This window comes from Dipodomys ordii, unplaced genomic scaffold, assembly GCF_000151885.1.
Source record: "Dipodomys ordii isolate 6190 unplaced genomic scaffold, Dord_2.0 Scaffold1, whole genome shotgun sequence".
In the NCBI taxonomy this organism is placed as follows: domain Eukaryota; kingdom Metazoa; phylum Chordata; class Mammalia; order Rodentia; family Heteromyidae; genus Dipodomys; species Dipodomys ordii.
This window is the reverse complement of record NW_012267217.1, coordinates 48,562,981-48,578,381: the sequence shown is the minus strand read 5'-3', so window position 1 is coordinate 48,578,381 and position 15,401 is coordinate 48,562,981. Positions and strand designations below refer to the sequence as shown.

Below are 15,401 nucleotides of genomic sequence, written 5' to 3'. Positions count from 1 at the left end.
GTTCATCTATCTAGTCAACTCATCTTCCTCTGAGAAGGTACAAACTTAAATCACACTTCCAGGCTGTTCTCTCAGCCTTTTTAAAGATGCCCCTTTGATTAGCTTAGCAATACAAAGTAATGTCTTACAGTGCTCACCACTGAAATTATCTTTGTATCTGAATACCTCTAGCTGCAGACAAAATACTATTGCTACCAGTTTTATGTTATTAAAAAAACTCCTTTTAACTGCTTTTTATTCATCTTTTACTCTTTTTTGCTACCTTTGAACAATTTTAGGTTTTTGTTTGGTTTTTTTTTGATAGTCCTGGGTCTTGAACTCAGGGCCTGGGTGATGTCCCTGATAGGCTAGCAGTCTACCGACTTGAGGCACAGCTCCACTTCCAGGTTTTTTGGAGCTTGATTAGATCCAAGTCTCATGGACTTTCCTGCCTGATCTGTCTTTGAACTATGATCTTTAGATCTCAGCTTCATAAAGAGCTAGGAATATAGGCACCTGGATCACTTTAGTTATTTTCAGGATTTTGCATTAAAGGTTAATGCACTCTGGTTGTTTGTAGTGGAGAACATCTGTTATCATCATCATGCTGGAGGCAGAGGTTGGAGGATCCAGCCCCAAGTATATAGTAAACCCTCCCTAGAAAGGCAAAGGGCTGGGGACATTGCTCAGTGGGAAAATGCCTTCTTACTAAACCTAAGTCATTAAAAAAGTCCCTATCTCATTTACACTTTGGAAGGTAGAGCTGGACAAAGCTGGAAATGTGTACCAAATATCCTTAAACAAAACAACAAAACAATGTGAAAGTGGATTTCAGTACAGTAGAATTCCTCAACACTCCTGCCTGGAGTGTATGTGTGTATGTGTATGTATGTGTGTTTTCAAATTCTGCAGCCCTTTACTTTCTATGCATTTTTCTCATTGTTTATAATTAACTCCTAAATAGATCCTCCTTTTCAGTTTATTAGGTTAATATTTACCTTTGGAAGCTTGTTTCATATGAAGGAATTTTCATCTATGACAAGTTAGGAGAACTTTGGGGGAGAAAGGAACTCACCCTGGGAGTGAAGGTGGCGTCGTTGATTGAATGCATGTGGCCGTACAACGAATGCTCACATTTACCCTAGGAAGACAAACCAGATGCAAAATTAAATATGTTCCATGTATCGTATTTAACAATTATTTTACTTAAGCCTAATTTTTAACTGTATTTTTTTGTCTTTTCTTTTTTGGTACTGGGGATCAAACCCAGGATGTTGCACTTGCTAGGCAAGCACTTTGCCACTGAGCAAAAAAATAAAATAAAATTAACGTATGATCAAGATTAGAAAATCTGAGCCTTTGCCATCAACTGCTATTCAGCATCACATAGGGATGGGCTGCTGAGGTACCTGTGTTGGGGTCTGCAAGGCAATTTTGTTGTTTTCAGCATTTGTACCACTGAGCAGAGATGAAACCTGCCTACTACCTTGTTTCTAGCACAGTCCTCCCTCCACTATGGGAATGAGGTTAGGGGACAGAAGATTTGATGATTTCTTTTAACTTTTTAATTTTCTTTTGAGATTATAGGACCACAATCAAAGGCCGTGGTTTTCAAAGTTTGGCATTCATATTACTACTTGTACAATACATTGCAGAACACAGATAGTGGTAATTTAAAATACAGAATAGACATTTGTTTGGCAAAAACCATATTTCACATATTGACATCTTTCACATTCAATAGCTGAAGTCAAAGTTACGTCCAAATACTCTCGAACATCAGTTTCAATGGACACATGGCAGCGGGAACCTCCACGTGGAGTCTCACAGTTTGGTACTGTCAACCTGTGTAATTAGAAGACCCAAGGAAAATACGCTGGACAGTTATTTGGAAATTCATGTTATGGCCTTTGGAGTTCAGATTTTATTCAATAATATGTTACATACAGTTCTATGAGCTTAAATGTGGACAATGAAAATAAAGAACATCGCCTTACAGGCCTTATGCAGGGGAGATACATATTTTGTTAAAAGATAAAAGCGTGTGAGGAGATAAGTGTAATGAAGGAGATGTCTATTTGGGTTACAGATATTAATTTGGGATTCTGAAAATGGCACCCTAACAGGTGATGCTTTGACAAGCTGAGCTTGGAGAAATAGTCTCAGAACTGAGATAATCTCTCTTCTTCCCTCCATCCTACTCAAGTGCAGAGAAGGGCTCTTCTGGGAGTTCTTTTATCTGACCAAAGGAAGCTCTTCCAACAATAAGGTAGTTTCTTTGATCTCCCTCCTGAAATCTTTTTTTTATTAATAAGTTTTTTTTATTATGACAATACCATACAGAGGGGTCACAATTACATGAGCAAGGTAATGAGTACATTTCTTATCAAACATTGTTTCCTCTTCCTTAGTTTCTCCTTAGCATCCCTGATCCCCACATCCCCCTCCCAAAGTTGTAAAGTTTGTTTTTCAACATAACGTTTTGTACATCTCACTGCTGCAATGGGTCCACCCGTATCCCTATTTAAATCATTTGTTAGGCTCCTATGGCTGGAAGTCTAGGATGCCATCACACCCACTCTGTCCCATGCTGTTGTTGGTTCAGAGCTTCCAATGAGAGCCATTCTCAACATTTGGGACCAATCAAATCTTCAAAATAATTTACTACTCTGAAATTGCCTCCAATTCCTGCTTCCCCTGTCCTCTATGAAGAGGGTATTGAAGCCACACCCACATATTCCTTCATTGAGCTTCATAACTGAATGGCCCAGATCCTGTGCTTTGGCCCATTAATAATTCTGTACACTTTTCCCCCTCTATTTATCTTTCTATAGTCAGTTTATGTCAGTGAACCTTCAGAGGGTAGAGGGACAAATTTCCTCACCACTGTAGGCCTTAAGCAAATCATAACCAGAGTGATCCAGTTTGGCCTCACTGAACAAGGATTTTAAATAGAGGGCTGACAAAAGCAGACTTATAAGAAGCCACTATAGCTGGAGAGAAGTCCACTGCTGGGGATATTTCCTCAAAAGTCTTCCTCTATTTGTAGCCTTAAATGTTGGGCCATCCACCAGCTGGTTATGCTGACAATTCTAACTACTCAGGAGACTGAAACCCAGTATTGTGATTCAAGACTGGCCCAGGTAGAAAAGCCCTTGCCAGGATAACCAGAAAGAGGTAAGGCTGAAGGCATGATCAAATGGTAGAGTGGTGGCTGAGGAAGCATGAGGCACTGAGTTAAAACACCAAGTAAGAGAAGTGTCTCCAAAATGAGATAGTAAAGGGAGTTTATCATGTTGTTCCCTCACTGTTATCGGTCACTCATGGCATTTTTCTAAAATAAAGCAAGGTTGGAAAGGTGTATTACTATGCTTTGTTATAGTCCCCACCATTGCCATTTTATTACAGCGAATTAAATTTCAAGTGTCTATTACAGAATTATTGCATGCTACTAATCCCTGTTCATAGAAGGCAAGAGTTTCCCCACACACATTCAAATGTCACCAAAATTTATGCAGCAACACCTTAATATTCTCTCAGAATTCATGCTCCCTCCCTTTTGTAAGTCTGGCTCAGTGTCTTAACACTGTTATAATATTAAATCAATTTATGCTGAGAACTTCAAACTATTCAAATTCCCAAAGTAGAAATGAATTACTTACAAAGCCCAACAGACTAAGTATAGTTGTTATAATAATTATTATTTTTTTATCTTAGGGACTTTCATGGTTAATTTTCTTTGGGAATTAAATAGACAGTGATCATATATTATATGTATGTAGCAAGTGTGCATATTTTTACACAGTTTTTAATAGACAAATGTGCCTTAAGATATTTCTTTGCGTTTGCTCTTCTAACTTGAGAATGTCTAAAATATTTGATTAATTGGTAAGGAAAATGTAGTTTTCTGAATCAAATCCTGAGTGCCAAGTTTTAATTCAAAGGAGAGTCTCTAAGGCACTGTTGAAAAGCCCTGGAAATATGGGGTTATAATGGAAATGCTGACGGACCACATTCGTGCTGCTGTAACAAAACCTGACTCGAAGATAAATGTTTTATGAATTAAGAAAAGTTAAAAAAGCTTTTCTATCCAGCTTTGTTCCCAAGATAAAAGTGAATCTACACTTTTTGAGGTAGAGGGAATATGTGAGCTACTAATATTTCAGCCTGCAAACAGCCTTAATCAAAAGCAATACCCAAACCGAGACATTAAAATTTGGAATATTTTCTCTGATGAATCCTTGTCAAAACTGTTTTCCTTCAAAGGAGTGAAAAAACTGTTAAAGAGCTCATGTACTGCTTCTGTATTTGCTTCTCTGAGTGGTAAAGGCCGTGGTTTCTATCACTAGCTGTGGAATCTGTGTCTCATATCTGTGTAACCTTAAAACAATTGCTTCATTGTGTACTGTGTACAATGATGTAATGGCATTTAACCTTTAGCTTTGTTAGGAGAATCACTTGAGTTGGCGATGCATGTGAAATGTTGGTGTACAGCCTCTCACAAACAAAGAGCTTAACAAATCTAGGTTTTTCAGTTCAAGGGAAGAGTTAAAGGTAGAGCTGTTAGTTTACATACCACCAATTGTTTCCCTTATAATGTATACACATGACATTATCAGTTGCTCAAACAGTAGCAAAATCAAAGAAAGCAATGAAAAATAAATACCTTCTTCTACCTCCTTCTCTGCCCTTTCCAGTCCCATCCCACCTCTCTGGGGTAGGACATCCACCTACCCAGCAGATAACAGCAGGAGCCCCCTGACTGTCTATCTGTTCCATTCACCTTACAGCTGTGAGAGAATCAATACAGCCAGAATCAGATCATGCCATATGTCATGAAAAAAATGACCAATAAACTCGGAATCATTTCCAAGCTCTCTTCAGAGAAGCAAAGGCTCTGTAGCGCTTGGCTTTCTATCTGCCTGACCTTTTACGGTAACACTCCTCCGTTCAACTTGCTGTGCTTCTCGAATATTTTCATGTTACTTCATTGTCAGGGCCTTCCAAGCAAAGAGTACTGACATCTGAATTGAAGGATGATTGAAAACAACCCTTAGAAACCTCCAGAGAGGGTAGGAACATTTGCCCTGGAGGCATGTATGTACCGTGCACAGGTTCAAGCCTAGAGGCCTACACTTCTCCTAGAGATCTGTTTGCATTTGAAAGCAAAGCAAACTCAGAGCAAAGGTTTTTTTTATTATTTTTTAGAATATCCTCTCTCTCTATTCCAACCCTGGAGGAGAATACAATTTCATAGTTTGAGGCTGCCTTTCCAAGACACAACCACTGTACCTGCAGGGTACGCCTGCTTCCCTCCAGGGAGAGTAGATAATAATTCTGCTAAATGGTTTGAGCTCCGATTCAGAAACTTCTTGTTCCCTATCAGGATGATACATAAGTAAACACCGATAGCTAGACATCAAGCTGTCACTAGGCCCTCCTGTTTATCTAACAGTCCTAGCACACTCCTCCCTTTACACTTGCTTTTCTTCACCTTGGATGCTCTTGTGTAAATATACAATATATGTATCCTTGTATCCTTCTCACCATTCTGTTTGTCTCTCCCGTATCTTTTTGTTTGTTTGTTTTGGTACTAGGGCTTAACCTCGGGGCCTGGGCACTGTCCCTTAGCTTTTCACCCAATGCTTACATTCTCTCATTTGAGCCACAACTCCATTGATGGTTTTTTGGTGATTAAATTGGAGATAAGATTCTCACGAACCATCCTGCTTAGGCTGGTTTTGAACCATGATCCTTAGATTTCAGCCTCCTGAGTAAGTAGGATTGCAGCATGAACCACCAGCTGGGCACCTCTCACACCAATTTTCTTTTTTTTTGCTGTTGTTGTCTGTTGAGGGGCCTGAACTCTGTTGTCTGTTGAGGGGCCTGAACTCTGGGCCTAGGAGCTGTCCCTCAGCTCTTCAGCTCAAGGCTAGCACCCTACCACTTTGAGCCACAGCACCACGAGGAATCAAACCCAGGGCTTCAGGCATGCAAGGCAAGCACTCTACCACTGAGCCACCTTCCCAGCCCTCACACCAATTTTTTGATGGTATGTGAGATCTAATATTCCTGACTTCTCTCTTCTACCTTATCATTTCAGTAGCAGAAAACATTTTATGTAACATTTTTTCCTCTTAGAGCCAGGCCTCATGGCAACTGTATGCATTGATTGAGTTCTGCACAGTGATGTACAGGCCATTACCAAATCAGTCAGACATGATCCTGGCCCTGAATATGTATCTCACATAATCCTTAAAATACAATCCTGCACTTCCCCCTCCTTGTAGGCTATAAAAAGAGGGAGCTCAAAATGATGGAGCAAGACAAAATAGAAAGAAACTGAGTTTCTGAATCACAAGGAGAAATGTTCCGATCCGAGCCTTGGAAGGAGACAGCATGAGCTGACAGGAATCAGCAATGAGCTGCTACTGTGCCAAATCCCTGAAATTTCAGGGCCCAGCTATTTCCCCAGGTGTTACCACCCAACAAATAGATCACCTTGTTTGTACCCCTTCATATTGCTCATTAGTTGATTAAAACGTACTTCTCAATTGTTAGCATCCTGACACGAAATCAAGCCCACCAAGAGAACCTTGTCTAGTTCACTGTGTCAACCTGAAGGCCTATGACAGCCTTGGGGATTTAAGCAAGGTTAAACGAATATCATAATGAAAATCTGAAAAATACATAACAAAAGCTTCATTGTGTACACTCATGGTTGGAAAAATAGCTTCAGCTTTTTCGTGGTATTTACATTCACCTTAGTATGACATGTCTTGAAATCTCTCAGTGTCATTACTGCCAGGCGGTTCCAACCCAGGAAAGTACTTACCCTGGCTTCCTGTGGATTCTGCCAAGACCCACTCAACACTTTCAGCAACCCCAGAGAAATGCTGATACAGCCAGAGGAAGCAGCTTTATACTTAGGATGTACCTGATGCAAAGTGCTTTATAACCATTGTTAGAAGAACCCTCCAAACAGCTCTTTAATGTGGGTATATAACAAGTCTCATTCTAGACATAGAAAACCAAGAGGTGTTAAGCCATGCTTATGTAGGTTCAAAGTACAGTCTCCTTTTCTAATTCTAAACTCAGCCCTTACTCACTAATATGATATGAGTGAGGTCATCTCCTAACTTTTACTCACGACCCTCTTCTTTGAGTAGATACACACCTAGGCTCCTGTTGCTGATTTAACCAGGTCACATGATTGGTTCTGCTCTGAGAGATGAGAGTAGAAATGACATGTAAGGCCTTGCTCTTGTTTTCCCCCAGCCCCACTCTTCTAGCCTTTAATTACAGATATAGGGTCCTCCAGGGCTCACTTTTCTCTTTGAAAAACAAAACAAAACAAAACACAGCACTCAAGTGGTAGCTGTGAGGTCATCCTGGTTCCCTGCATGGGTAAAATGAACAGAGACATTGCCCTATCCCAGCCCTCCCAAAAATCTATGAAGGAAGCAGAGCCCAGCAAGAGAGCCATGGGATGTTGAAAGATTGTTCCTATCACACAATGTAGCATAACCTGACCCTCAGGAATCCTATCCATGAAGGGTAAGCATGTCTCCTCTGAATATGAAAAGTTTTGCCAATAGAGCCAGGTGAAAAGTAAAAATAGATGAATAAATAAATGAACTTGTAACAGTCTTAAAAAAGCATAAAATCTATAAAAATTAGGCCTAAAATAAAGTCATAAAGCAGTCACTCAAACATATTATCCCAATTTTTTTTAAAGAGTTAAAGCATATACATTTTCTCTCATAATATTACTTAGTCAATAAATACAATACTGTTTTGAAAAACTAAACATAAAATATAACTCCCATTCAACAGCCCCGGGGCTGCCAATACAGCCTGCATGCGCTTACATGAATATAAAATGTCATTTTGATGTCTCAGTGGATTTTTATCTTAGTGACATATAATTTACCTATAGTAAAATGCATATTTCATAGGGAATTCAATGAATTTTTATATATGGCTATATACATCGGTATAACTGTTATGCAGATTGGTATACGGAATGTTTTCATTATGTCAGAAAAATATCTTCATTCTCTTTTAAGTGAAAACAATCCTATATTGTTATTAGATAGATTCTTTTGAGAAAATAAATACAGGACTCTGGCTGTGTAAACAATATTCCAGAAGACTACTTAATGAAATCCTCATCCTGTATCTCACATCAACCTCAAATGGAACCACTTTAATTCCCATCTTTTGTATGTGGACTAGTTATGGACTAGTCTGCAAACATTCAGACACTTTTGCTCTCTGTCTCATGTGTCCACATAAGCATCAAAGAAACTATACAGTGTGTACAGACTTTATGAGAGTTAATATACTGTGATAGTGAAGAATGAGATAGTAGAAGCTTCAGAGTCATAACAAACTTAGTGTTAATATCCCTTATTTATGTAAATCCTAGGTCATGTACTTTCTACAAAACTTACGGTCTCTGCCATAGGAAATCAGCAATATTTTTGTTAAATTATGGAAGTAGTTGTACAAAGGGATTTTAACTCAATGAGTCAGATTATGAGTAAAATGTGTCTTGATCAATGCCACCTGTTTTGCCATTCTACCTCCTCATTCTCAGTTCCATCTATATCTTCAGTGTCTTAAATTTATACTTGTAGTTTAGAAAAATTTGTATAAAATTATCAGCATGATGTTAACATAACTAGAAGATATTAACACTTATATGTTAATTTATTATATTGATATTATATAAGTAATATATTAATTTCATTTTTCTAATCTAAGTATGTTGGCCACTGAGAATTTTTTTAAATTTGATTTTATTGTGAAGATGCTATACAGAGGGGTTACAGTTACATGAGTAAGGTAATGAGTACATTTCTTGTGGAGAATTGTTACTCCCTTCTTTGTTTTGTACATATGACCATTTAAGAGGATGCTAAGTAAAATGAACCTCAAAATATGGACGCAAGAAGTTTTTCTTTGTTGTTTTTTATGTACTATGTGATTTTTTTTGTTTCTTTTGTATGTTCTTCCCCCTATGGCTTATCCCCTCATGTCACTGTATTTGATTTTGGATAGTAGGAAAGTAGAACTTTTTTTTAAGTCACTATTTTCCAAGGAAATGACTCAGTGTTAACAACAAACACTAGAACTCCAGACACAGCTATTCAATTAGTAACAGTTCTATAGCCCTGCTTCTAAGCAAGTAATCTGAACTGATTTGAAAACTACCTAATTAATCAATGACGGTTTATTTCAATGAACATTCATTTAAAAGCTAAACACTGACAGACTGATTTTAAAGTCAGCCAACCAGTGAGAAATTCACTACAATAAACCTGTTTCTAAGGCTGTTATTTACCTTCTTCTCTCTTTACCAGTTGGTAAAAACCACAATCACAACTGATCTCTCTTTAGACTCACTGCCCTGAGCCCACACCTGTCTCTGTCGCCAATGCAATCCAGGTGAACTTTTCATAGAAAAGCTGGATCTCAGGTCAACACGTGGATTTGCTCAAAGAACAGTATGATCTCCCACTCCTAAAGACACAGTTGGCCTTTTAGTTTCAGACATTGAGCATAGACAGTTTTTATCTTTTGACACAATCAAGGGTATGCTATGCTTATTAGGGCTGCCATAACAACATATGTGGGTATTTAACACAATGAAAATACTCTGAGTGTCTTACACAGTAGAAATATCCTTTCTCACAGATCAGTAGGAGAGTTCAAGAGGTCAGCAAGATTAGTTTCATTAAGAATCCTTTCCTCTTGACTTGAAAATGGTTATGGGATCCCTTTAGCTTTGTTCTGCATGTATCTGTGCCACAATCTCTTTCTATTAGGACACCATTCACAAATGATTAGTGATCACCATATTCAAGCAGTCTCAATGTTTTTATAAAGCATGCATTGGACAGCATATTTGAGCACATATCTAAGTAGAGTTCAATACCATACATGCACAAAACACAATAGTTAATAGTTCAGTGTCTACACTGAAACTGGGTTTGAATTTAGGCTTTGTTGTTTTCTATCCTTATAGCACCCTGTCAATTTTTTCATGTGTAAAAATAGGAATAGGATTTAGGTTATCTTTCCATTCTGCAAATGTAAGCTTTGACTCATGTAGGTGTTTACATTGTGGTGGTCTGCAGTGCTGAGCTCTGATGGCGAGGACTGAGCCCATTACAGTCATCACTTCATAATTGTAGCCGCAGCAATGAACCGGCTCCGGAGGGGTATTTTATAAATATTTTGCGTGCATGTATGCACACACACACACACACACACACACACACACACACACACACACACACACAGTGATCCTAGAGAAGCTATTAACTGAATTTGGTGAATTTATCCTTCCTCAGCATCCTTTTATTCCCCCTACGACCTGAATTGCCTTTCAAGGCATTTCAGGCTGAAAGGTTAATCTCCCATGATTTTGATTTCATAAAACAACTCTCACAGAGCACACTATTCCAATATGAATTGGAATTTCACAGTCATTTGACAGTTGCCTAGAAGAACGATTTACACCCTGTGTTCTGTTGCTTATTTCACCCCCTGCCCATAACCATTCCTAGATATCCCAGCAACCCTGCATCACCACACACAGGTGTCATCTCCCTTGCATATTGTTAGAAAATAACTTCTAATTACAAAATACTTTAGAACTTCAAAGAAGATATTACGAATATGATGTACAGAAATCAAAAGAAAGTGTATTGTATATACTTATGTCCTGTATCTTTTTATTTCAAATTATTTGACCCAATAGATAATATGGAAGAAAAAAGCCGTTCTCCAAGGGAGAGTAAAATAACATTTATTTCAGCTTGTAGAAAAACATTACCCTACTCAACACCAACAGTTCCCTTGGTTTTCCAGTTTAAACATCAAAGTCAAAAAAATTTTAAATGCTTTCCTAATTGGATAAATTTAACTATTTCAATACAGTGGAGCGATTTAGGGAACATGTAAAAATATTATTTTGTCTGTGAAATCAAAGAACTTCAAACTTACACATTTGTGATTTGTTAAAGAAAAACTTAGCCCATTGCTAATACTGAAATAATTCTATTGGCATATAAATTAGAAACAGTTATCATTAACAGTCCTCCCAGTTTTTGTTACTTCATGTAAATAACTAACCATGTCTGGGAAAGATTGATTACAGCTTTTAAAGTGTTCGTTGAATGTACATGTAATTCAGATGAGTTAAATATGCAAATCAACCCTAATTAGCTTCACTTATCAATGTTAGCTTGCCTTGCTTCTCCAAATTTTTTCTCATGGATCTTTTTGAACACATACCATTTTTTAAATTTCTTTGTTCTACATTGAATTACTGGAAAAAAAACTGTTTCCAGAAGGAGAGAAAGTTAGCATGCAGAGTTCTTCATACCCTTTAGATGCTAGCTCTCAAAAAATAGTCTTCTAGTAGCATGAAAATTATGTAAATGTGTGTTCTGTATATGTATGTATAACTGACTTACATTTGGATAAATATGTGTGTATGTGTGCATATATATGAATATTATACATTTGTGTGTATGAATAATGTACATATACATGTATATGCATATCTATATAAATATTATATTCAGACATATGTGTGTGTTCCAATCACCTTATGTTAGACTATATTTAATTAGTTCCATTTCATTAGAGAAGTAAGCCCTGGGGAATTTCTTTTGATGAAAGTGAGTCTTTTGTCACAATATGTCCAATATAATGATGGAGCAGAAAAGAGTAAAGTGGCAGCACCTAATGAACCAAGGTTTTCTGTAGAAATGTCTTTTTCTTGACAAAATATCTATATTTCCTTGCATGAACAAAACAAAGCTTACTGTGTAAAACTACCAGCCTCATGAATTTCATGTTGGATACATCAAGAAGAAAAAGATGCAGAAGAAAAATATGTGAGGGTTGGAGGGAAGCACTAGTAAAAACAGATATTAAAGTTTAGATTCAATCTCACAGTTTCCTGATAGGCAACGGGTACAAAAAGAACCAGAGAAAATAACCACTAACTTTTAATATTGTATTCTTTTATCTAACTAAATCTTCTTACTACTGCATTACATAATTCAAGTTTATCAAAATCACAAATTATTTTATATTAATATTGACTTTATTACTTGCTTGAGATTATTGTTAGTTTCAGTAGATTTTTTTCCAGTAAAAAATAAATCCTTTTTTTCTCGGCTTCTAAGAGACTATCTACAATGTTTCATTATAATGAAAACTCATGAAATCTAACAACAAAATTGTAATTGCAAAGCCTAGATACCCTTCAAAGGACAAATGGGTTGAGAAATGTGTTATATATGTATATAAATATGTATATACATACATATTACATATTTGTGTATGTATACACACATACATACATATATACATACACATATACATATATATATATACACATACACAATAGAAATTTTACTCATCTGTTAACAAGAACGATATTGTCATTCCCCCCCCCTTTTTATTGTCGGTTGTTGGGCTTGAACTCTGGGCCTGGGCACTGTCCCTCAGCTCTCACTTCAAGGCAAACACTACCTCTTGAGCCATAGCACCACTTCCATTTTTCTGGTTGTTTATTTCCTTGCCTGCGCTGGCTTTGAACCATGATCCTCAGATTTCAGTCTCCTGAATAGCTAGGATTACAGGTGTGAGGTACCAGCACCCAGCATATTGCACCTGGGCCTGTGAGCAATTCCTGAGACTCTTTTCACTTAAGGCTAGTGCTCTAAAACTTGAGCCACAGTGCTATTTCTGCCTTTTTCTGATTAATGTATTGGAGGTAAGAGTCTCATGGCTGGCTTTGAACTACAATCCTCATATTTCAGCCTTTTGAGTAGCAAGGATTACAGGCATGAGCCACCAGTGTCTGGTTTATTGTTCCATTTGTAAAGAGATGGATAGACCTGAAAATTTTATGTTAAATAAAGGAACTTGTGGCCAGTGAGACAAAGATTGAATGTTTTCTCATATCTGTGGAACTAGATTTAGCTTTTAAACTTATGTGTAAATACATGGGGTGGTATGCAAAACTATACAGATTTAACTAGAATGTGGTAGATTCAAGGGACAACCCAAATAGTGTAATTTTTTAGAATGGGCAAAGTCAGTTCAAGCTGGTACTTGAGGGGGATGGGTTGAGGTCAATGAGAGAAGGTGGGAGCGGGGAGGATATGCAGTCAAGAATTCAATGTATGTCCTACAAAACTAAGAAGAATGGGGGAAGGGATGGGGAATGGAGGAATGGGTGAGAATATTAAAAGGGGTGACATTAATCAAGATACATTATATTCATATACTGCTTTGTTAAATGGCAACTCTTCTGTACTACTACTTAAATAATTAGATTTCTTAAAAATAATATTAACTGTGCAATTATTTTGCCCATGTAATTGTAACCCCTCTCTATACAGTATTTTCACTATAAATAAAAATATACTCTCGGCTTTATACTGGTGGGTTTCCTTCACTCACCAAACATTTAATTGAAATACATTCACTTCAAACGTTCTACCAGAGTAACAGAAGGTTGAGGTTGGAAGTTTGCTCTAAACCTGAGATAAATAACGTAATGAGCATTCCAGAGCGAGCATGATAGTCATGTTTGAGGAAAGCGACACCTTTGTTGATGGAAAGCATGTTAAAGGGTCAGGAAACACGGAGAAGGCGAGTCACAATATGTGTGCTTTCTATACTGCAGCTAAGGAAAGACAGCAGAGGCAAAGCTGTCAGGGAGTGAATTTCATGTTGAGATCCCGGCCCCGCAGGGTCTACGACACACACGTGTGTCAGCTTTAAACATGTGACTACTTCAGAATGTGCTGAACAAGGTCTATTATATGCTGACAACTTACAAGATCCTTTTCCCTCCTCCATAAAGCAACAAGCCCTGATAATTATGAATTCATCACTCGGCCAACAAGAGAATGCAGAGAGTCGTGCAATCCTGAAATCCTCCTCCACTCCAACCTCAGATTCATGTCCTCCCACAAACAACCCCTCCCCCAAATCTCCTCCAATCATAGCATTGGCTTGAAATCCAGAAAATTCTTATCTCAGTTGAGTCCAAGGGTAAATGTAGAAAACTACACCGGGTGTATAGTTTTTCTTTTTTTCTCTTCTTCCTTTCTTTTTTTTTTTTGTCGGTGGTGGGGGCTGAACTCTGGGCCTGGGCACCGTTCCTCACTCCTCAGCTTAAGGCTAGCGCCCTACCACTTGAGCCACAGCACCCCTTCCAGCTCTTTTCAGCTTATGTGGTGCTGAGGAATCGAACCCAGGGCCTCATGCATGCGTGGCAAGCACTCTACCACTGAGTCACCTTCCCAGCCTGGTCGTGTAGTTTCTTAAGCACAGTGCCTTTCCTTCCTATCTGTGCACCTGAACATGACTTGCATCCACTGGTACATACCGAGGGTAGAGTGTATGGGTGAGACAAACACTGAAAAATCATGTGAATATTCCTATTCTGAAAGGGGGGTGAATAAAGGCACTAGCCTATAGTAATTCTGAAAGTAAGCCATACAAATTGCTACAGTCTGTGATTAGGTCTCAATACCTTGGAATAATTTTTTAGGATTTTCAATTATCTTCTGTCATAAATTAGGAAGGAAGTCAACACTTTTAAAGGTAAATGTTTCACTGTACTCTTTACCAATCTTTCTTATTTTTATTTTATTGCAGAGGTAATATACAGAAGGGTTATAGTTACATTAAGTCAGGTAATGAGCACAACCTTTTGGATGCATAAGAACCAAGTAGAAAATGTATTTAAAATGTATATTTTTATATAAAATGATTCTTTTCATATGGGTTTAAAGGGTGAACCAATCCAACAGCAATACCCACAAGACAACATGTTGGAAATGAACTTTATAATTTGAGGGGGTCTGGGAGTGGGGGGAGGGAAAGCGAGAGAGAAACAAGGGAAAGGTTAACAATGTTTGACAAGAAACATACTCACTACCTTACCTATGTAACTGTAACCCCTCTGTACAATAAAATTAAAATTAAAGAAAAAGAAAAGAAGGAAGATGGGACATTTCACCATTGCTCATTTTGTATTCAGTTCTATTGATAGGTAAACCAGAATACTGCAGTGGTGCTTCAATAGTCAATTAGTCATATGCTTTGAATTTTATAACATATTAAGAAAAACTGGTCTGTGTTTGTTTTGGTCATAATAAAAATGATGATGTAAAAAAAGAGGTCACTTGAAAAGAGTTTCTGAATCAGTATTGCACTTAAGGTTCAGTAATACATATTCTGGTATGTGTCATGAAATTCTAATGTACCGTTTTTGACAATAAGATCTAGCATAGTGGTTCAACAAAATTAATGTCCATACAAGTGAACATACAAGTTAACCTATAAGTACAAATTCTGAGCCAGTTAGTCAATGATGG

General features: G+C 37.6%; 1 protein-coding gene across 2 annotated transcripts in view; it reads right to left on the bottom strand.

The window, feature by feature from the left end:
• Positions 1–15,401, bottom strand: part of Spag16 (sperm associated antigen 16) — a 775,427-nt gene that overhangs the window by 258,419 nt on the left and 501,607 nt on the right. For both annotated transcript variants that reach the window (XM_013028752.1, XM_013028820.1), the window contains one exon: positions 1,055–1,120. In XM_013028752.1, the coding sequence (XP_012884206.1) occupies positions 1,055–1,120 (66 nt within the window). The remainder of the gene's footprint in view (positions 1–1,054; positions 1,121–15,401) is intronic.